Here is a 23,914-nt window from a genome sequence, read left to right as displayed (position 1 = left end):
CTTACTATAAACTAGGAAGAAATGGATCTGAGCTGTATATAAAAGATCATTTTGAGCTGTTTAACCGAATTTTCTTGCTTATCATGTGCGACAGACATCAATTTTAACCCTCATCTTGTTTTTTGTTTTGTTTTTATTTGTTTGGGTCGTCAGACCAAACAAATAATGGTAGCAAAATTTTAGACTCTAATGCTGTTAATTGCAAATGCCGAAAGTAGTCCGCTTTTTTGAAGCGGTAACTTCCCTTTATATGTAACACTTAGGCCAAAAAATTCAGGGGAGATCACTGCGTAAATATGGTCACATGACAGACGCATTAATTTTCAAGCAAAATAATTCCCGAATGATCGAAGATTTCTAATATCGTTTTATTCTTTATAGATATACATGCTTATAGTATGTGCCATAATTATTTACACAAGTGTTAAACAACAGTTAGCGTCATTACAAACCCTAATTTAGAATATGGTTTTCTTCAGGCCGTTAACATATAAATTCACCGTTAGCGCGCTCGCTTAGGAAGCGAGAGGTCTGGAGTTCAAATCCCAGTTAAGGCAACTCATTCTTTTTTTCAAATTGTTTAAGTCAAATAAACATTGGATTGAATATCAGTGTTGTTATTAGTCTTATAGCCAATTTACTACAGTTAAACACTGGAAAGCATTGGTGGCACTATACAAAAACAAATTGTTTTATAATCTCACAACCTTCACCTTTCTGACATTCTGAGACCCAAACAAATGCAGCGCCTTCTGTGCTTTGATTTTATATAAGCCTGTACATCTTATAATGGCAACTGACCAGCCTCTAAAATGGTGGCAATAAGCAGCCTCCATAATAGCATCATAATATTCCTAAAATACTGGTTAAGGGACCTTTTCAAAATGGTCATGTTTAACAAGACCTTTTATGGAATTCAGGTGGTAACATTTAAAAGTCTCAAAAAAGGGCATGATTACAAATGAAAAGTACACTAGATATATACTAACATGAAAGCAAACATGTATTTGAATAACCAAAAGCTTTAGGTCACTCTGCTTGTAGCCAAAATTGTCTTTGCATTATAACATGCCATTTTAACTGTATGAGCTTTTGTACTTAAATGAAATTCTAATGCAAATCTTATACTCATAACACATTTATGACAAATTTCACTATTACATACAATATTTATATATAGTACAATTTGTTCAACGGCATAATTCTGAATGTCACTCACCACAACTAAATATCACTCTAAATAGACACCATTCAGACTATTTTCAAAACAAGGAAATTTCAAACCAACATGATTCAGAACTTGACAAAGAGAAACAAAACAAATTATCACTTCAATTCAACCATTTTGCACTCAAAATAGACATGTTCTGAACATAACAATGTTAAAAAATAAAATATCACTCCAAACAGACAGAATGTTGAACTTTACAACATGGACAAAGTGGACAACTTCTTACAGTTAAAAAGACAAAATTATACACTATAAAAGAACAAAACAGAAATGCAAATAACATTTAATGCCAAGACTTTTACAACTATTATCTTTTATTTCAATTCTTTTCTGATGGTTTCGTTAAATGGTATTTTTTTATGATCAAATCAAAGTTGTCGGACAAAGAATTCTTTCAAATATGTATCAGGAAACGGCCTGCCCTTTACAACTTCAGAAAAATATAAACAATTCCTTATTGTAGTTGTCAAAGGTTAAAAATTTATAATTCAAATGATCATGTTAGGAGTGTAGTAGCTAGGCCTTTCTGTCTTTGTATACAAAATAATTCTATAATCATTGTTCAAAACAAAATCTTTCCAGAAGCTTGCTCTAAGACAGGTGATATACTGACATTAAGCCAACAGATTGTAGCAAAACTTTAAGTACATGCATTTTTATATATCAGTGTATATGGCAAAAGTTTGTTGCCAGTGAATTCTTCAGAAGGCAACAACTTTGCTTGGATGCTTGCGCTTCAAAATTATGAACTCTTAAACAACATGAACAACATGTCACGAAGAAGCGAACATTTTACAAACAGAAGATTAAAAAACACAATATAAAAAGTCTTCAACATTTGTTCACATTATCACGTAGGCATATAAAAACAAAAAGCTGGGACATTTAATTACAGTGCAAAAAAAAGATCTCTCTTCTCACAAAACATGACAGAACGAGAACCAATATTTTAGTTACGAAATAATAACGGACTTACTGATCGGCAAAAGTGACTTTCAGCCATCCGCCACTAAAATGATGCATATATAAAGTGATAATAAATAAAGTGATATATTTTATATTTACATGTGGGGGTAGGGGTATAATACAAATAAAAGCTCGAGGAAAGATTATTCTGATTACATACTGAATCTTTATTTCTTATTCTTAATGTTCATGACGATGGAAGAAGCATTTTGAGTTATAATGCAAAGCATTTATGACCTAATCAATCCTAAAATTTAATATAAACTTTAATGACATGCATTCTTTAATATTTTCTTGCAAATTCTTATATATAATCTGTGTTTATGTAATTTTAAAAGTATGAAGATTAATTTATCATGTCGGAAAAATCATAGTGTTTGGTTTTTACATTTTTTTCTTGACAATGTAATTTCTAAATAAAATAAATGTACATTTGTTGGAAGTGCATATAACAAGAAAAGAAATGAAATTACAGGAGTAAAAAAATAATGAAGTCGTGCATTAAAAGGAACGGATAAAAAATTGTGTTTTTCTGGTTATTTGCATTATTTCTGATGGAAGTCATTTAAAGGCAATTAAAACCTTAATTTTAGATTGGAATCAATTTAAGATACTTAAATACATTTAATAACTATAATTTCTGAAACAAGTCATTAAAAGACACTTATAAACATTTATAAACTATTACTACAAATTAGATTGATCTAAAGACAGTTATAATTGTTTCATTACTTCAGATAAGAGTTATTTAAGGATAATTATTAAATACTTTTTCAGATTTAATGACACTTAAAAACTATTATTTCAGTTGGCAGTCAATCAAAGACACTTATATACCATTATTTTAGATTGGAGTCATTCAAAGACATTGATAACTTTTTAATTCAGATGGGAATTATAAACTATAGCAGTCATTTAAAGTCAATGTGAAACTATTATTTCAGATTGGACTTTAAACCATTATTTCATATAGCATTCATTTAAAGACACTTAAAAACTTTTTCAGATTCCATTGATTTAAAGACTCTTATATATATTACTTCCTTGATTTAAAACAAAACATTGCCTTTATAAACAAATGATCATTTAAGCCTTGCATAAGAAGGAAAGTAAACAAAATAATTATGTTTTACAGAAAGAAATTGGTAATAGTGTCCACAATAGTTATAAGAATAGTCACAATGCCATTTGAATATTCTTGAGAGAATTTGGCATATTTTGATTATTTTTCTAATTTCAATTGTGCTTTAAATGTTGTGCAGGCTGATAGATGGAGAACATTAAATAAAAGAATGTCATATGTGGCATGCCAGTGCTTATTTACCCTTATTACAAAAAATGTATTTAGGTAACTTATAAAGTGACATTATGCTCATCCAAGTGTAAATAGTAAAAATTAAAATTAACTTGACATTTTGCCATTATTGTGATCAATTTTAATACTTTACTATGAAAAAAAAAATATATCAATAATGCACATGACCAACAGAAATCTCTATAAATATTGTTTTAGAATGTATCAGTAATGCTCAATTATTAATAAGACTGGGGCAGTTGTTTTATATTATTTTGGTAGTTTTGGCACTGTAATCCCAAACATTTTTCATTATCAATAAGGTATTGGTTAATAACCATTATAATAGCCAAACTTTTGTCATATGTTAATAATTCATCTCAACTTGACAGCAAAAAAAACAAGAGCTGTCGGTAGGACAGCAACGCTCGACTATTCTTAGTGCTTGATAGTAAAAAAAAATGCTTGATATAGTTACCTCCTCCTGTTTACAGGTTGGGGTCATGATGGTGAACAAGTGTGCAAAGTTTCAAAGCCATATGTCAATGGACTTTGAAAATATTTGAACTATTACAAAAACTTTAACGTAAATTCTAAGTCCAAAAAGGGGCATAATTCTGTCAAAATGCTTGATAGAGTTACCTCCTCCTGTCTACAGGTTGGGGTCATGATGGTGAACAAGTGTGCAAAGTTTCAAAGCCATATGTCAATGGACTTTGAAAATATTTGAACTATTACAAAAACTTTAACGTAAATTCTAAGTCCAAAAAGGGGCATAATTCTGTCAAAATGCTTGATAGAGTTACCTCCTCTTGTCTACAGGTTGGGGTCATGATGGTGAACAAGTGTGCAAAGTTTCAAAGCCATATGTCAATGGACTTTGAAAATATTTGACTATTACAAAAACTTTAACGTAAATTCTAAGTCCAAAAAGGGGCATAATTCTGTCAAAATGCTTGATAGAGTTACCTCCTCCTGTCTACAGGTTGGGGTCATGATGGTGAACAAGTGTGCAAAGTTTCAAAGCCATATGTCAATGGACTTTGAAAATATTTGAACTATTACAAAAACTTTAACATAAGTGGTTACGCCGACGCCGACGCTCGGGGTACTACAATAGCTCTACTTATTCTTATCGAATAGTCGAGCTAAAAAAGTGAGCATAATGTCACTTCAAAATATAAAATAAAACAAAGTTGGAAGAAATAACCTTTTATACATGCTTGATCCTAGTATAATATTATGGTTCTGAAATTTGGGGATTTAAAATCAATTTCAACAAAATTCAAAATGCCGCTTATTATTACACATAGGAAAATTTAATATACATTCAATTTTAAGTGTTTTCAACATTATTATCAACACTACTGTTATCAATTTACTTAGTACTATTTCTAAACTATATTAATATTTAGATATCAAGACATTAATGAAAGTAATATTCTAAATATATACATTATAAATCAGTTAATAAAGATCTAATTTGCTATTAGATTAACTACAGTTTCCTATCAGGCATTGTTTTAGGAGCTATTTTCATGAATTAATTAACTTTGCTTTTTTCTCTCTCTTTTCATAGCATGCTCGAAGAAAAAGGTAATAAAGATATAAAACAAATAGAATTATAAAAAAGATATAAAACAAATAGAATTATAAAACAAAGTACAATGTATATGTCAGAAAAATCTAGCCAGAAATAATAACCGAACAAAGTTGGTAAACTGATTAAAAATAAAATTAAATGATAATAAAGCTCCTAAAACTATTTTTCTACAATGAGTGCATGATTTAAATGATTTAAAATGCAAGATGGTTTTAATATTTCAGCAGGGGGAGATTATTATTGCTTATTTGAGTGTCTTAATTAAAGGGAGATAATATATTTAAGGATACCTACTTCTTACCTCCCTTAGGCCCCTTGTATCCTCGCTTCTTGAGTTTCTTTAGAAATGCTAAGTGAGTTCTATAGCAACTGTTAAATAGGATGAAGATCACACATAAAATAGGAGATAAATGTGAAATAACATGATACCTGACTATGGTCACACATAAAATAGGAGATAAATGTGAAATAACATGATACCTGACTATGGTCACACATAAAATAGGAGATAAATGTGGAATAACATGATACCTGACTATGGTCACACATAAAATAGGAGATAAATGGGAAAAACATGATACTAGTAACCTCAGTATGGTCATATCATGAAAAAACATGAATCACGATAAATGAGAAATAACATGATACTTGCTATGGTCATGTCATGAAAAAACACATGAAATAGGAGATAAATGAGAAATAACATGATACTTGGCTATGGTCATGTCATGAAAAAAAATGACTCAAGATAAATGAGAAATAACATGATACTAGTAACCTCATTATGGTCATGTCATGAAATAACATAAATCAAGATAAATGATAAAAGATGAAACTTGTCTATGTTCAGGTCACGGAATGACAAAAATCAAGATAAAGTTATGTCATCAAATAACATGAATCAAGATATGATCATGTCATGAGGTAACACCAATTAAGAAATTGTCATGTCACCTAAGATCATGAATAAAGATAACATTATGTTATAACATAAATAAAGATAATGTCATGTTTCAAAATAACATGAATCAAAATAGCATCATGTCACCAAATTGCATGAATCAGGATAACATGATGTCACCAAAATAGCTCTAATCAAGTTAATGTCATGTCCAAAAAATCCCCCATGATCCATGAATAACCTTTACACTGCATGATACCAATGTATCATGAATAATTTTAAATTTGAAAGGAAATAACATACTGGGATAAGACTCTGACATTGAAAAGGAACATAAATAAAATGAGATGTGAAATAATGAGATGTTGAAATTAAAAACCATGTAACTAATCCACCATATAAATAACAACAAATTAGTCAAAATGACTTCTATAAGGATAAGTAATAAAGTCATGGCAAAATTTTACAGTACACTCAGACATGTCATACATTTTCAATAACCTGCACTGACCAATCAATGTATATATTATAATTAATAATTGAAAAAGAAAGAAACAAACTATGTCCTCTTTTTAAAGGCTTATTAAAATATGATTTTTAATAATTGCTCCACCTCCTACATATTGTAAAACCTACGTATTACCAAACGTCCAAAGCATTGCCCAACCTCTAAGGTATAACCATACCTTAAAAGTATTACCCACCTCCGAAGTATTGCTTGCTGTACATCTTAAGTATTGCCAGACCTCCAAAGTATTGCCCAACCTCCAAAGTATTACCCCACATTTATAGTATTGCCCCACCTCCAAAGTATTGCCCACCTCCAAAGTATTACCCCACCTCCATAGTATTACCCCACCTTTATAGTATTGCCCCACCTCCAAAGTATTGCTCCACCTCCAAAGTATTACCCAACATTAAAAGTTTTGTAATACCTCCGAAGAATTTCCCAACCTCCAAAGTATTGCCCCACCTCTGAAGTATTACCCCACCTCCCAAAGTATTACCCCACCTCCAAATATTGCCATATTCCAAAGAATTATTGCCCAATCTCCAAAGTATTGCTGTACATCCAAAGTATTGCTGTACATCCAAAGTATTGCCCCACCTCCAAAGTACTGCCCCATCTCCCAAGTATTACCCCTCCTCCAAAGTATTACCGTACCCCACCTCCAAAGTACTGCCCCACCTCCAAAGAATAACCCCACATCCAAAGTAGTTTAATAGAGTACAGAGGATTAGCATCTAAAAGTTTTAAGTGACTAAAGATTTAGAAGACAGCAAAGATGCTTAGACCGCAATTAATGTACTGATAAATTTTGTCCTTTTCTGTACTGTTATGAACTGTGCATATCTATACTTTTCAGTACTAACAAGCAATTATCATAGTATTGCAAGCAATCCATAAGTCCCCTACCGGTTAGAACCCCATCAACATTCTGAAGGGCCATTGGCCATTCATTTCTTTATTTTAAGTAAATTTGTTGGAAAAGTTCTTTAAAAGTGATCACAGGAAACAGTTTTTATGAACAGACAGACAGACGGACTGAAGGACACTCTAAAGTTAATATTTAAAACATCCCTGTTACCAAATATAACATTTTTAAAAGCAAAATTCTTAAAGAGGAGATAACTCTTGAATTAAAGATGCAATTTCATAAAAAAATTTCAGCTCTTTTTGACTAATCACAAATAAAGTTATATTTGCCATGTTTTAAGCCTATTTGTTGCCAAGGCAACCAATATTTTTTCAAAATAGGGAGAACAGATAAGACATGCATAATCTCAAGACTGCCATCTACCCATATGTCAAGTTTCATAAAAATATTTCCAGTACTTTTTGAGTTTTCACTGGATTCAGTGTATGTGTAAAATTTGCCATATTTTCAGTCTATGTGTTGCCATAGCAACCAGAATTTTCAAGATAGGAAGAAAAGAAAAAGACGTGCATAATCTCCAGACTGCCATCTACCCATATTACAAGTTTCATAAAAATATTTCTATTACTTTTTGCTTTAACACAGGATCCAGTTTATGTATAAAATTTGCCATATTTTCAGTCTATTTGTTGCCATAGCAACCAGAATTTTCAACATAGGAAGAAAAGAAAAAGACGTGGTTAATCTCCAGACTGCCATCTACCCATATTTCAAGTTTCATAAAAATATTTCCAGTACTTTTTGCGTTATCACTGGATCCAGTTTATGTGTAAAATTTGCCATATTTTAAGCCTATTTGTTGCCATAGCAACCAGAATTTTCAACATAGGAAGAAAAGAAAAAGACATGCATAATCTCCATACTGCCATCTATCCATATATCAAGTTTCATAAAAATATTTTCAGTACTTTTCAAGTTATCGCGGGATCCAGTTTTGTGGATGGACGGACTGACAGACGGACAGACAGACAGACAGACGGACGGAGGGTAAACCTAAAGTCCCCTCCGGTAAACCGGTAGGGGACTAATAAACTGTGTACTGTTCTGTTTGAGAATTTGCTGTTTGTCCATTTTTAATTAAACATCACAAAAAAAGAACCTGGACTTAGTAATCTGGTATAACAGAGGGTTATTAGGTAAAGAAATTTCAAATGAAAGAAAATTAACATCTAAAGAAGCTGGTCCAAACAAAGAACTAAAAAAAAGGCTTAAGAACTTGAAAATAAGGTTGGTGAGCAAGATACAGAAAAAGGAGCCTAGAACTTGCAAATATGATAATTGAGCAAGAAATGGGAAAAAAGCTTCTAATGCAATCTATGAAATTGAATTGGAATACTAGGTTTTAGTGTATGTAAATGAAGTGTCCTTTCAACGTTAAAAAAATATTTAAAACAAAAGAAATGTCATAGAACTTGGAAAAATTTAAAACTGGGCAATAATTCTATGAAAATCCCCAACTGAAGTGATAAAATCCATGATATGTTTTTAAATTTACCAAAATCCACCGTAAGTATTAAAATACACAGAACCCAAATCCAAATCCACCATAAGTATCTGGATAGTTTTTTATACAGTTCGAAGAAACAGTATTAATTGGTATCTTTTAATGTATCAATATGATATAATCTATATAACCTAAATGTATCTAAATTCATGTATTTATATAATTTATATAAAGTGCAAGTTTGTAAACAAAGTCTTTCATAAATCTGTGTTGAGCAGCATAACTCAACATTACACATTATATTACCAATATTAAGGAAAAAAAAAACTCATTAAAAGACATCAAAATGATTAATGCTGAGATGCAATTTGAACTTCCACAAAAGGGCCATAATTATCTTATAATACAAATATTAACCAATTAGAACAGAAGACCACAAATGACATGGAATAATACATATCATGGATGTGGACAATTATTTCAGAGTCTTTAAAAGAAAGTAATACAGGATACTGAAGAGTTTGTAGCGACCTTTATAACATCAGTTCACAGACGGACACAAAAACAGACAAGTTACAACTATGATAATTATGGTTTCCAAGAGCAATGGAAGAGGGTATTATCTGAACAGACTGCAAGTTATCAGAAAAGTTACATTAAACTCCTGAAAATGTTGATGGACATGATGATTAATGTTTAATATCTAGGAAAAAATACTGTTTAAAAAAAATGCTTCCATTTAATGTCCAACTTCTTATTTCGCACCTCACCACCATATTTTGTAAAAGAAAAAACCTTACTTAAATTTATAATTTTATAATCCATATTGAAAGAGCAATTAAAAAAAAATCAAATATTTTTATCTAAAAAATAATTAATCACTCTTAAAAAAAAACCTTAAAAAAAACCCTATATTTTTAATTTTTTTATAAGATCATAATACTGAATAATGAATTTTATAATAGAATTTTATCTTAAATAAACATATTTTAATGCACATTTTATAGTGCCACCCCCTTCTGAAAATTGCAAGACCCAAGGGGAGTTAAATGGAAGCAATTTGGTATTCTAAAATATAATCCTAACCATAATGAACAAATTATTTTTCTTAATAACTATTCTTGTTTAAGCTAAGGATGATATATCTAGCATTGAAGGAACTAGTAGCTCCATGAAATACTAACTACCATTGTAATCTAAGAAAACAGTACTGAATAATAACCACAGCTGTCATGCCATAAATGAGCGGTGTCATGACAAAACCAACATAGTGGGTTTGCGACCAGCATGGATCCAGACCAGCCTGCGCATTTGCGCAGTCTGGTCAGGATCCATGCTGTTCGCTTGCAAACCCTATAACAAGTAGAGAAATTGGTAGCGAACAGCATGGATCCTGATTAGACTGCGCGGATGCAAAGGCTGGTCTGGATCCATGCTGGTAGCAAACCCATTATGTTGGTTTTGTCGTGACGCTGCCCATATAGTTTTCTTTCATTCTAGTATATTTAACTCTTAGCATGCCAGTGGCAACTGAATCTACCCATGCAGCCAGTGCGGACCAAGTCAGCCGGCATTATAAATCTGTGCCCTCTGATCATGGTATGCACTGTTCTCTATTACATGTCTATCAGTACATATTTTGATGATTTTCCCTAAAAATGATAAATGGTTTGGTCCAAATTGAAAGATGGACAAGTCCATTTAGGATATTTAGCAGGTTATAAGGGTTAAGCTACCAAACAAGTAAAATAAACAAGTTCAAGAATGATGTGTTCGCTAAACCATGATGCAAGTAAACTCTATTTAAGAGTAGCCATTAATTGTGAAGCTATAAGATAAGAGAAAAAATTCACCAAAGGCACTATTACAGGCCACCCAAACAGGTGATCAATTAATTTTGGTATATAAAAATCTTACTATGGTTGCCAGTACTGACCAGAATATCTGTGTCAAAGGTCACTCTGTATGGTGCAAACCCTACCAAGCTTCCTCTACAGTTACCAAAGAACTGATTATATACTGGTGATGGCAGCCAGCATTTGATTTTTTTATTTCAAACTTCTAATTAAACCCTTTACCAACTGAATTTGTAAAATGATTTGTCCCCCTTTGATTTGGAACAGTCCATTTGAAAAATTTGGGATTTCAATATCAAAATACATAAAAAGTTCTACCAACAGAGCCTGGTCAGGCAGCACAGACGAGCAGGTTAGGCTGGCTATTATATTGATTGGAAAGACTAAGTCTAATCACTTCTGGTTTCAGAAGATTCACTTCCGGTACGGAATATTTACTTCCGGTTTCAGAAGATTCACTTCTGGTTTCAGAAGGTTACAGGTTGTTAATTATAGTTTGAAAAGATATAGCATTATTATCTGAGTAGCATAAATTGTAAATTTCCAACAGCCACAAATATGCCAACCTAAGCAGGCAACTCATTCAAAATGGCTCCAGAATATAGTTTAAAGCATGCCACTCATCTAATACAGGTTTTACATTGCATAAGATGACATTTTCAAGCACCTGTGCTATCACAGCATAATTCAGTCTAATAACGAAGAAACTGTCAATATCACATTATCATAAATCCGTTTTCCTTTAGATTTAAAATCTATTAAGACCTTTATCTGAAACTGAAAAGCTATTGTATTAATAATCTTTCATTAGTGAAAATAACTAAAAAAGATATTTCTATCCAACTCAAATTTTGCCATTTCTGAGAGCATTACATTTATGTTAATAAGTATGTAAAAGTGTACTAATAATAATACATGTACCTGTCAATAAGTCTGTCAATATCTTTTTGTTCCGAATCAGATTCTTCTTCAGTCGATTCATCTTCATCTTCTTCATCTTCTTCTCCCTGACCCTCGGTGCCCGTCTCCCCGTTCCCGCCTTTTTCTAATCCACCCTCTGTTTCTGTTTGTCCAGAAGCATCCGCTCTCTCAACTAGCACCTCATTATCTGTGGCACTATTTTCTTGCAAAATGGGACTATTTTTTTGGGCATAAGATTCAGAATTTGCTAAATGTGATGAGGTAAAAGGAAAGTGAGATTCTTGCACACGTGATTCAGAGTCCTCACCACTCACCTCTTTATCTGTTTTAGGGGCCGCTGGCCCAAAGCTCCGCCCCTTTGTGACTAATCCCATTTTACTACTCGGTGAAATTGAGAGAGGTTTTATCTTCCGTTCCGGTAGGCTTCCTGAATCGCTGTAACCACGGTATTTTGAGATAAGGCTCTGTAGTCGGTCTCCACCTTTTTCACTTTGGCTCCGCTTTATTTGTTCTACAAAATACAACAGCTTGAAACATTAACAAAATTATATTCCTCATACATATTGAATGTACACTTCTTTTTTATATATATTATATGTTCGAAAATATACATATAAAAGTCAAACAAAAAATTGATCTGGCACAATTGAACGTATACTTACCAATCTGATACCAACCTATATGCTATACAAACAAAGACAAATGAAACTGATAGAATAATATATAAAGAAAATCTCCACTCCTTAAATTCAATTCTACATTTTTTTTGTAAATTCCAAACATACTTCAATAAAAAAACAAAAAACAATACATTTTGGAATATTGAATATTGTAATATGCATATTACATTATCTATATAAATATCTTATAAGAATTAATTTGTGCTAAGCTATTTCTGTAGAATGAGATGACATAGCAGATTGAAAACCTGCATAAATTTAGGTCATTTCTGTATGTGAATATATACTTGCATAGTTTCTATGAAATGAGCATAAGCTTTTATCTGTAACTTACATGTATGATCTTTATTTTATTTGTAAAATGTAGTTTTCATCTATATTATTTTTTTTAAAACATCATTCCTACATCACATCTTATGGCTACAAATAATAAGGTGTAACAACATTAAATCATCATTAGTAAGGTGTAACAACACTAAATTATCATTGGATTCAGGTACAGGCAAATATAATCATCCGAGGGAGAAAAAGACATTAAAGGGAGATAATATTATGCACACTGTACATATATTAGCATAGCCTATCCCAATATCACTCAATGTATTAACTAAAACACCTTCAGATAGTCATAGCTCAGGCTAGCAGTTAAACAGTATGTTAGCAATACGCTGAATAAATCAATGGATGGATGGAAGATGGATAGGTTTGTGGTGAATGAATAGATGGTGGTTTGGATCTTGGATATGGATGAATGAATGAATGAATGAATGAATGATGGAATAACTGAGTTTCAACTCGTAATATAGACTCAATAATCACATTCTTTGAACACGAATAGCAACTATTGGAGCTGCTTTTATAGTTTGGTTCAACATTTCAACATGTAAAATCATTTATATCAATCATTTCTATAACATCTTTGATAGTGAAGAAATATATAGGGGCACCGCTAGATTAATTTAGTATAAAACACTGTGGGAATCACTGTTTCATTTATATAATTCAACATGTATGCTTGTTTGTTTATTTCCTTTGGTTTAACAACGACGCACCAACACAATTTAGGTCATATGGCGTTGAAACAGGGAAGAGGATGATGGCTAACCTCTGGTGTTACAAACTTCAAGGCAACACCAGTGTTCAAAACCAGCTCACCTGCAGGAGCTAAGAGATGCATAGACTCCTAATAATTCAAACCCATTTAGTCACCTCTTCACACAGGGTAAAAGATTGGCTGCAAATCTGATGCCTCAACTAGTAAAGCCAAACCCCTTCAGCCACAAAGAGCACACTATCGTTCATTGCAAATATAAGACAAGGTGTATGGTATATTTAGAGCACAAGCACCTGTTACTTTGATTACTGTGATCAATTTTTTACAACCTTATTTAATTCAACAGTAAACATCTGTACCCTGTGTTAATAACGTAACCAACTTAGTAATATGAGCATTATAATATTAAGATATCTTATTACTGTCATATAACATAGATCCAATGTTTGCCCCACCTCTAAAAATGCTTGAATTAAATATGAGAATTATTTAGTCTTTTAAGTTTAAGTCTGACCAATTTTTTTCCAACAAAGATGTCTCAAATGTCTATTTTATAATATAGCTCAAATTAGACACTGACATACAGTAAAAACTTTAGCGTGGGGATAGTAAAAAGTTGTGTCAGGTGGAAATATATCATTTTACTTGTTACAGTAACTATTAGACTTGATATCAACTTGATATCAGGATCATTTAATATAACCTATTTCTGCTTTTGTTCATCCAGTTTTTGTCTATTTTAGGATTTTTCTGTGGCAAAACATGTTTTTCATTTTATTCATTAAATCAAATTATTTATACATTTTTGTAATAACATATGAAGTCATTTTCACATATTTTTAATAATTATATATGGTGCCCGAAACTTTTCTGGGTATATTGTCTATCTATTTTGCTTACATAATATACAAGTCATGTATATATACATACATATTCAATATATAAATTAAACCATGAAACCAGTCCAAATTCTGCGACTTTGTCTTACACAAGACTAAGATATTAACTTATCGAAGCTCAAGGTGACTTTGCTGTTCTGTAAAGGTCAGGATTCAGCCAATTTCATGACACCACTTCTCAATATATAATACATAATTCTATAAGATATGATAAAAAAATATCTTTTTAAAGTAACCTTGACATTGAATATTACTACAGATCCAATTTCCGTTATGTTACTCTTTTTTCCTTCTAATTATTATACTGTTCTGGAAACTAAAGTTACGAATTAATTAAGGCCAAATTTCACAATATCTAGAGGAGATAATTTTATGAATAAATGTATCTTTTAACGATGTTCTCATTTGTGTTACATAATTCTATTTCTTTCTATGCCATTATGGCAACAATGCTGTTTTGGAAAAGAATTAAGGCATTACAAATTAATGCAAAATATCGTTATTACGCAGTAGATTACAAATTTATATAGGGTTGCAATCAGTCCCAAAATAAGCATTTTGAAAGCCAGAAATATACAAATAGAAAATTATTTTAGCTCAAGCATAAACAATATCCAATTCTATGTCAATATGATTTCAAATAAAATCTACTGCTGATGACAATAGCTACAAATAAATCGCAACGCGATACCAGTTGAATTGCCAAGACCTTGACTAAGATAATTGTATGTAGGACAAGACGTCTATTCACTAGATACTGATATAGGCCACATCAATTTTTGTACCGGTATCATACTAGCTCAAATAATAACAGGATAGGTTGATTATAAAACGCAAACATATATGTATCTCCCAAAAAGCTTTTTAATTTTGTTGTATTTTTATAGTATTCAATGGCCAATTACCTGAACCATCTGTTGCTTTTTGGCAATAATTACAGTTAAAGTGAATTAGTATTTTTATATGGAAGTCAAAATACTACTTTGTTTACATTTGGCTATTAAAAATCTATGACAAAATATTTCACATTTATCGCTACTTTCTTCAGGAAACAAGCATCTAACATTCTCTAAAACCATTATTTTAAACATCATAAAATTCACCACTGACCTAAAAGCTTCTAAGGAAGTACAGATTTTTGTTTCTGAGGCATAATGTTCCTTAGGATGCATAAGGATGATCGGGGCATCTTGGCCATTTTTTTTTTAATACTGATATAAATAATTATTTGTTCAACCTGAATATTCTTATATAACTATAGAGTATATTTTGTATTTTTTGTTTCATGATAAATAAATATTATTTCTCCTTGAAATTAAAACTAGAAATGTGACACTTAAGGTTCCTACTTTATTTCATAGTCTCTGTGGACAATGAATATTCAAATGTTATATAAATAAGTAAAGTACATGTATAATCATATCAAGTTTAACCCTATGCATTGTCAAACGCACTATGATCCAAGCATTTTATAATGAAGAAATTTGCTAGATACAAAAAATTTCTTTTAATGTTAAAAAATATCCAACTGTTTTCTTTCTTAACAAACATTTGTTGCGACTATGTAACAGACAGTAACAGTGTTGATCCTGGGACAAATTTAAGGACACCCAGGGACAAATTTAGGACACCCAGAGATGAATTTAGGACACCCCATGATATTTCTTCTCAAATTATTTTCTCAAGTTATTGATGTTTTCAGGATATTACATAGTATCATTGCAACCTTGACCTTTGACCTAATGAGGTCAAACCAATAGGAGTCATATTTGGACCAAGTTCTATAAACTAGGGCTTATCCTCAAATCAATGATCTGCTACAGAAAACTTGCTGTACCTACAAAGCAATCACACAATCACAAGTAATTGCTCCCCACTTTTTAGGTGGGTGCATAAAAAACCACACCTGTTAATGACGCATGTGGTAAAAGCCTGTCAAATTAATTGTGGTGACAGTTAACACATATTGTATGATTTCATGAATGAAAAAAAAACCCTGAAATTAATTGTATCAATAAGCATCTGGCCACCTGAAATCATGCTGGCTCACACACGCATAAAGCAATTTAAATATTTTCACACATTCCTTGATTAAGTATAGCACAATTATGAAGTATGAGAATAAGTAAGTAAGTAACGACTTTACATAATTAAGCTAACACATTGGGTTTTCCTATCTTCCATGTGGGCCTCAGAATAAACCCAAAACCTGCTGGAACCAAGTGATTACCCTTTGTCACCAGTACAGAGCCAGGCCAGCATGCGTATCCATGATCCATGCAGTCTTACAAGGCTCTATACTGTTGACAGCTCATTTTCATATTTTGTTAAAGAAATGAAACCCTTAAAACTAAAATGGACTGTTCCAAATACAAAGCAGGGCAAGTCCATTATACAAAAAATTCAGCAGGTTATGGGTTAATGGACAATGTCCCTGGTTCCCGGTATAAATCTCGGCAACCGATATTAATTCTCTGAAATACCTCTGGAAAAGAAAAGGTTGACAGTTAGTTTGAGACTGAACTATTAGTTCTCCATAGGACAGGAGACAAAATAAGTTATTAGTGGTTTCTGGCCTAAACAGAATGTGAAATTAGTGGTTTTGAACCCTGGATTATAACATGAATTGTGGGTATATTAGGATGGTTTCCGGTGATGTCATGCTAGCAAAACAGCTGTGAGGCTTTCTGTAGCTTATAGCAACCACAAACATTTTCTCCATATAACAGGCTATCAAAGGGACATAACCCTTGAATTACGGAAAACAATACTATTAAACGTATTAACATTACTGCTATTTTGAAGATTCCATATCTAAACTGAATTTTTTTTTTATAATATATAACACAATTCAACTTAATTCAATCAATTTTTAAAACAAACTTTTGTCATCGTAAAGTATTGGTTTTTATCTGTTAAATATGTGAACAGTTTGAAGTAATCCGTATGTGCACAGTTTAAATTATTACACATGTACAAGAAAGCAAGATAAAAAGGTTTTACCTTTTTAAAAGCTCAAATAAAGACAGATTTGAAATAAATCTACTTTCTAGAAATCTAAGCAAGATTTTGAAATATCTATTATCTACCAGTATATTAGTAATTCCTCTTAAGCGAAAAATAGTTTTCTACATACTTAGATTTTTTTTTGTTTAAAAAAAAAGAAAGGAAGAGTTATGTCCCTTAACCATAAGCCTGTCACAGTTGCCAGACTTACTAGATATAAATTTAGATCCATAATTTCCAGGAACTACGTCAATACCTTCAGAGGTGTCGGACTCGGTCGAGGATTTAGTTAGCGAGCGAGACTCGCGTTTAAACACAGACTCGGCAGGTTTGAGCCTTTTAATAATTTCACTACCCCTATCCTGTATGAGAAAATTTTAATAAAATTTAATTTGAATAATGAATTTTTTTATTTTTTTCATAATCATATACAATTTTTTCTTAGTAATTATTATCTTTTTAAACAGTAAGATAACTAATTTATTCAGATATCTATGCGTATAAGTTTGTGTTTAACATGTATCGTTTTTCCTTATTTCATTGAAAATATGCCATGATCAATTTCTTTTTTTAAGGACTCAATGTATCGAATAGTGAGTCTGTTAAGGTCACATAAAATCGGTACCTATAAACATCAATTTAATTCCAATGTCAGCGAAAATTGACAACAATTACATTTCTTTATAAAAGATCATCATATTTCATATGATCTAAACACAACTTTATATCATAAAACTGACTTTCCTGTAGATTATTATATTTCATCACCATTCAAGAAGTCATCAAAAAATTCATTGAATGACTTCTAAATAGCATTTGAGACTGTTAATAGTAATCAAAAGATCATCCTTACAAACAATAAAAACAAACATTCTCTTGATATTGTTTCTTGTTAACGGGGAAATATGAGAGAAAACAAGGTGTGTACCTGACTTCGTGATCTGCCTGTAATTACACCAAACAGGTCTCCTTCAAAAAAGATAAACAATAAAATAATCCTTAAAATATTACTCAGCCACAAGATTTTTTCTCAGAAACAGGTAGGCAGTGTCCTTGAAAGGTTTCTAAAGTATTAATTATTTTAACAAAAGCTGCTGTTTTATCTGTATGTAATTCTCCTCTACCTTTACAGTGCTATCTATTTATACCATTTCACTTTAGTATACAATTGTTATTTATTTTACTTTTCTTAAGAGGGTCCTCCCGGACCCAGGTTTTATATATTTTGAGACCATTTAATGAAAGTCGTGACTAATATCTTGCATCCATAATCAAAATCACAGATAATTCGCTCACTCAATTATTCCAGAATAATCCTTTCTCCCTTAAATGAATTAATGCTTTAAACTCCAATGGTTCTAAGAATCGCCTAAAAAGCGTTTTTCAACTTAAATCTGAGTATATTTCTTTACAAACATTTGCATATTTACCCGATTTAAGTGCAGCTGATGATCTATACAAGAACTAAATTATTTTCAGTCACATTTAATTTATCTAGCTTTTTAAATGACGTAAAGATTTTGTAAAATTTAATCTGTTCATTTACGCAATATATTTTTACCACAGGCTAAAATATTCTTTTTTTTCTTCTTTTTTCAAAATATCACTATGACAATTCAGTAACCATCTATTTACAACTATATATATATAAGTACTGATGAGGGGTGACTTTAGGATAAGTTCTGCCCACTTGACAGACATCCAATTTCGAATTACCAAAATGTAACAGTATATACAGTAACAACTTAATTATTTAATAAATTTCAAAAGTAGGACAACTTGACCCGTGTTTAGTAAATATAGGGCCGAGCTGACCATTATCTGATGTCTATTCACATGAAACATCAGAATACATGCAACATTGTGTAATCAACTATTTAATTAATCATCTCAGCATTTGAGCAATTTAAACCTGTTTGTTTCTCAAATAAATGATTATTTTTTAAAGATATATTCTTATTTTTGTTTTGACTTATTTGAATGTAAACAAATGACATTGATTGATGCATAAAATAAGTTGTTTTTAGAGTCTAAGACAACACAGCAGGCTGAAACAATGACATAAAAAGGCGACAACAACCATCGAAAAAATATAGTGCTGCAAAACAAAAACATAAATTATTATCAAAGTTGAAAATGTACTATTCTAAACTAATTTAACTTTTATTTTCACATGTTACACACACACAAAAACAAGAATAAAATTATAAAACAACAAATAAAACATAAACAACACAACTAAATGGTTTTCAACTAGTAATTCACAATAACAGGAAATGAAGCTAAATGACAAGAATCCATATATCCAGAAATAAAATTATATGAATCATATGTTTTATATATAATTGTAGTTCTAGAATCGATGAATTCATGGACTGAGTCCAATTGTATTGAATAAATTAAACACTATAACAGGTACAGCATTTCAATGAGAAATTAGATTAACTCTTGTAACATTTTACATAGAATTAATACCCTTTACCTTATCAATAATGTCTCCTTGACCTTGACCCACAAAATTAATTTTACTGTTACCTTGACCGTATCACTATCACAATGACCTTGACCCAATTACTTATGTAACCTAGGACTTGACAGTATTGCTAATCACTTATGTCACTGTGGCATACTAATCTTATTTCTAATGTCAATGACCTTGACCTTTCTATATATGTTACAGTGACCATTACATTAAAATCAAAGTCACATTAATTTCACCATCTTACTTATTACAAAGTGACCTTGACCAACTAAGTTTCATCATAATGACCTTGACCTATTACTTTCATCATAATGAACTTGACCTTATTATTTTTATCACAAATGACCTTGATCTTCTTATAAACATCACAGTTACCATGACATCATTACTAATAACAGTTACCTTGACCTCATTAGAGATATATAAAAAATGACCCCGACTTTATTATTAGTATGTAAGTGACCTTGACCAGATCATTATCTTATGGTAACAGTAACCTTATCAGAAATTGTCATGTTGGCCATTACCTTAACTTAATAACAATTTCATCTCATGTACAAAATTATATGAAGTGGCTCCCTAGGATTTAGTTGGTTCAAGAATTGACCAATAAGAAAACCTTTACTTCAAAGCAGGTCCAAGAGTTAAAAAAAAATACAAAAAAATATCCATAGAAAGAAACAGAAGAGAACTCAAATAATAATTATATTGAAACTAATGATGATTGTCTGTAATATTTGACAAAATAAAACTGAACTGAGGCTAATATATATGCTAGAAAGGAAGTGAAATAATTACCCGAGTGTGGTTCCCTAGTGCTATCCTCGACTTTTCTGCAAAAGATAAAATAAAACAACATAAGTATGATCAACATAAATATTTACAAATCTGTATGAAAAAAAAGAAACATATTTTATCAACATTACGGCAAAAAGCAAACAAAAAACAACAACATTATTAAACTAAATCAGCTATAACTATTTTTTTATGAATATTCATAAAACTAAATCTAAGACTGAAAAAATCTAATGTAAATCTTTGTTTATAGAAACTTTGTTAGTTATTAGGAAGATTATAGAAAAAATGTTAGAAATAGTGCTTCTGCTGGGCAAAGAATACTAATATTTGACTGTGCAGTTAAACCTACGTGAAGAGCCTAAAATTTTTATTTTTATTCTTTTATATGGACAAAATTCATTCAAATTGCAACAATAAAATAATCAATGAAATATAAAATTTACATTTTTCATTGAGAACTTAAATGAGAAAGAACTTAATTATGAAAGTTATGTGTAACCTTGAGCACTAGATTTCACAAAGGGGGGAAATCCTGTATGAAAAACATGCTTGAGTTATGAGTATTGGCCAATGACCTTTAATGTCCTAATATCATCATCCAAAATATATGTACTAAGTTATAAAGTCTTCAATTTGTCTCAAAAAACTTTCAGGATTACAAAAGTACAGGTTTTAGTAACTTAATACAATATCACTTTAAAGTTAAGTAACTCAACTTCGGCCAAATATTGCTCTTTGAATATTTTATGCGATGATATAAATAAGGTTATCTTAATAAGCTTTTTCATTGCCCATGCCATAGAAACAACCGGTTCATTTTCAACACATTTCATGTATCACATAGCTCGGTAGTCTGTCCGCTGCACCGGCTTTCCTTGATAACTTACCAATAATTAACACTTGCAAGTGACCGACTAATTATCCCACATAAAGAGAGAGTTAAAAGACGTGTTCAAGATCTTCAATTGTTGATTTGGAGAAATTCAACTAGCCCGAAGATCAAGCATGATCGACCCTGGATTACCATAATACGAGACTCTCCCTATTGACTTAAATAGGTAGGCTAGCAATGTAACTAAATAGATAACGCACAATTAAAACTGTGTTCCCAAATAATAAGTTTCTCCCATCCTTTTTAATAAGGCTCAATACCCTTGGATTTAAGAACCCAAATAATTAAACATTAAGAAGAAATGCCGAAAACCAGCGGCAACCTTTAAATTAGACATATTATTATATATAAGTTTTTCAACCTCAAAATATTGCCAGTGAATTAATACACTAACTTAAATGAACAGCAAACTTAGCTGGTAATTATAAATCGTTACCCTTTAAAAAACCGTTGGAATGTTTATCAATATACGGGAAAGTCCAGTTGTAAAATGTTTTTTTTTTCATTAACGAGATAGATGACATTTTACGACATTTTATGTCTTTACCATTGGCCGTATTATGTTTCTTTATTATTCGTGCATGAGAAAATATTGCTAGTTCTAAATTATGACAATATTATCACCTGAAGGTAACTATAATTATATATTCTAAGAGAATAGATAAATATGCTGTTACTAATATAGTCACCGGTTTCTACTGGTGACTTAAATCAACATTTTATGTTGTATATTCTAAGAGTATACAAACTTATAAATTATCCTAGGTTTGTACAATCGGGCAGTCATTTCATAAAGACTCATATTAAACAAGTCTGAGAAAAGCATAGCTAAGCCTGTATTTGGTGAGCTTAAGAACATTTCTTGGACAAGTTTAATGTTAGCCGATAGGAAATAACAACAATTGTAAGATTCAGAAAACGCACTAAATCACCTGTTGAATGTGTCATTTTTATATTGAATTGTGTGTAAAATAATTAAATAAAGAAATATGTAATTGTTACCATCAAAACAATTCTTGACAATTCATGCAATAAAACGTAAATGTGTTATGTAACCACTAGCTAAGTCTCAAAGCTAATTTTTTTTTTACATGAATATGATATGACCATGAAGATATGTCTTAAGAAATTTCTAGAGTGACAGACGGATTAAAGATAAAGGAAATTGTTAAATAATTTATTTAAATATCTTTTGATCACTTCTGGCCAGCTGTTAAGTGTCTAAATATCTGTTGATCATTTTCTAGCCAGCTGTCAAGTGTTCTAGCCAGCTGTCAAGTGTTTAAATATCTTTTGATCATTTTCTAGCGAGCTGTTATGTGTCCAAATATAATTTGATCATTTTCTAGCCAGCTGTCAAGTGTTCTAGCCAGCTGTCAAGTGTTTAAATATATTTTGATCATTTCTGGCCAGCTGTTATGTGTCTAAATATAATTTGATCATTTTCTAGCCAGCTGTCGAGTGTTTAAATATCTTTTGATCATTTTCTGGCAAAAGTGCCTTAATATCTTTTGATCATTTTCTAGCCAGCTGTTAAGTGTCTAAATATCTTCTGATCATTTTCTAGCCAGCTGTTATGTGTCTAAATATAATTTGATCATTTTGTAGCCAGCTGTTAAGTGTCTAAATATCTTTTGATCATTTTCTAGCCAGCTGTCAAGTGTTTAAATATCTTTTGATCATTTTCTAGCCAAATGATAAGTGTCTAAATACCTTTTGATCATTTTCTAGCAGGCACAATGAGCAGGTTAAGTCAATATGCCTATAAAATCTAGCCCTACTAATTAAGACCACTAAAGATGTCATACTTGTACCACATGTGTTTTAAACATGCTTAGCACTAGTTTGATTGAAAATTTCAGTAATATATTTGCATAGTTATGTAGGATTCTTTTATCATACATATATAACTTTAAAGGTATGCAAAAAATGTGAACAGTTTTCCACTACCCAGAGTGCATTGCTTTTCACACAAACAGTTTAGTGATATTTCTAATTCTATCAAATTGGCCAAGCAGTAAATGGGCAAGAAAACAGTTCTATGTGTATAACACATACAATTTTATAATTGTCATAGTAGTATTTATTTATGACTTTCATAGGATGACTAAAATAATTATGACTTAATTCATTTATAATAATCATTACTATCAGTAATTATGAATTTCATAAGATTCCTGTAACAATGTTTAATCACTTCTATAACTATAATCATAAATATAAAATCTATAATATTTAACAATTTATTATGAATATGATAAAGATAATCATAACTATTAAGTTATGACTTTTGTTTGATTTCTACAACAATATATTACTTTTATAATACAAATAATCATAATTATTGACTTTCTTATTACATTAATTATAATTTGATCATATTAGTAAGATCATATTAGTATATAAATAATCTTATGAAATGAAAAACAAAAATATATCATTAAATTG

At 30.9% G+C, this 23,914-nt stretch overlaps 1 protein-coding gene across 5 annotated transcripts in view; it reads right to left on the bottom strand.

Moving 5' to 3' along the window:
* LOC132728151 (flagellar attachment zone protein 1-like) overlaps positions 1-23,914 on the bottom strand; it is a 154,176-nt gene that overhangs the window by 17,696 nt on the left and 112,566 nt on the right. For all 5 annotated transcript variants that reach the window (XM_060713779.1, XM_060713780.1, XM_060713781.1 and 2 more), the window contains 6 exons: positions 20,575-20,609; positions 18,223-18,263; positions 17,506-17,656; positions 11,656-12,166; positions 5,389-5,463; positions 2,208-2,240 (listed from right to left, as the gene is read on the bottom strand). In XM_060713779.1, coding sequence (XP_060569762.1) covers positions 2,208-2,240; positions 5,389-5,463; positions 11,656-12,166; positions 17,506-17,656; positions 18,223-18,263; positions 20,575-20,609 — 846 coding nt within the window. The remainder of the gene's footprint in view (positions 1-2,207; positions 2,241-5,388; positions 5,464-11,655; positions 12,167-17,505; positions 17,657-18,222; positions 18,264-20,574; positions 20,610-23,914) is intronic.

This window comes from Ruditapes philippinarum, unplaced genomic scaffold (genome assembly GCF_026571515.1).
Source record: "Ruditapes philippinarum isolate M1 unplaced genomic scaffold, ASM2657151v2 ctg927_1_1_1_1, whole genome shotgun sequence".
NCBI lineage: Eukaryota > Metazoa > Mollusca > Bivalvia > Venerida > Veneridae > Ruditapes > Ruditapes philippinarum.
The sequence above is the reverse complement of the archived record's forward strand: the minus strand, read 5'-3'. Positions and strand labels throughout refer to the sequence as shown.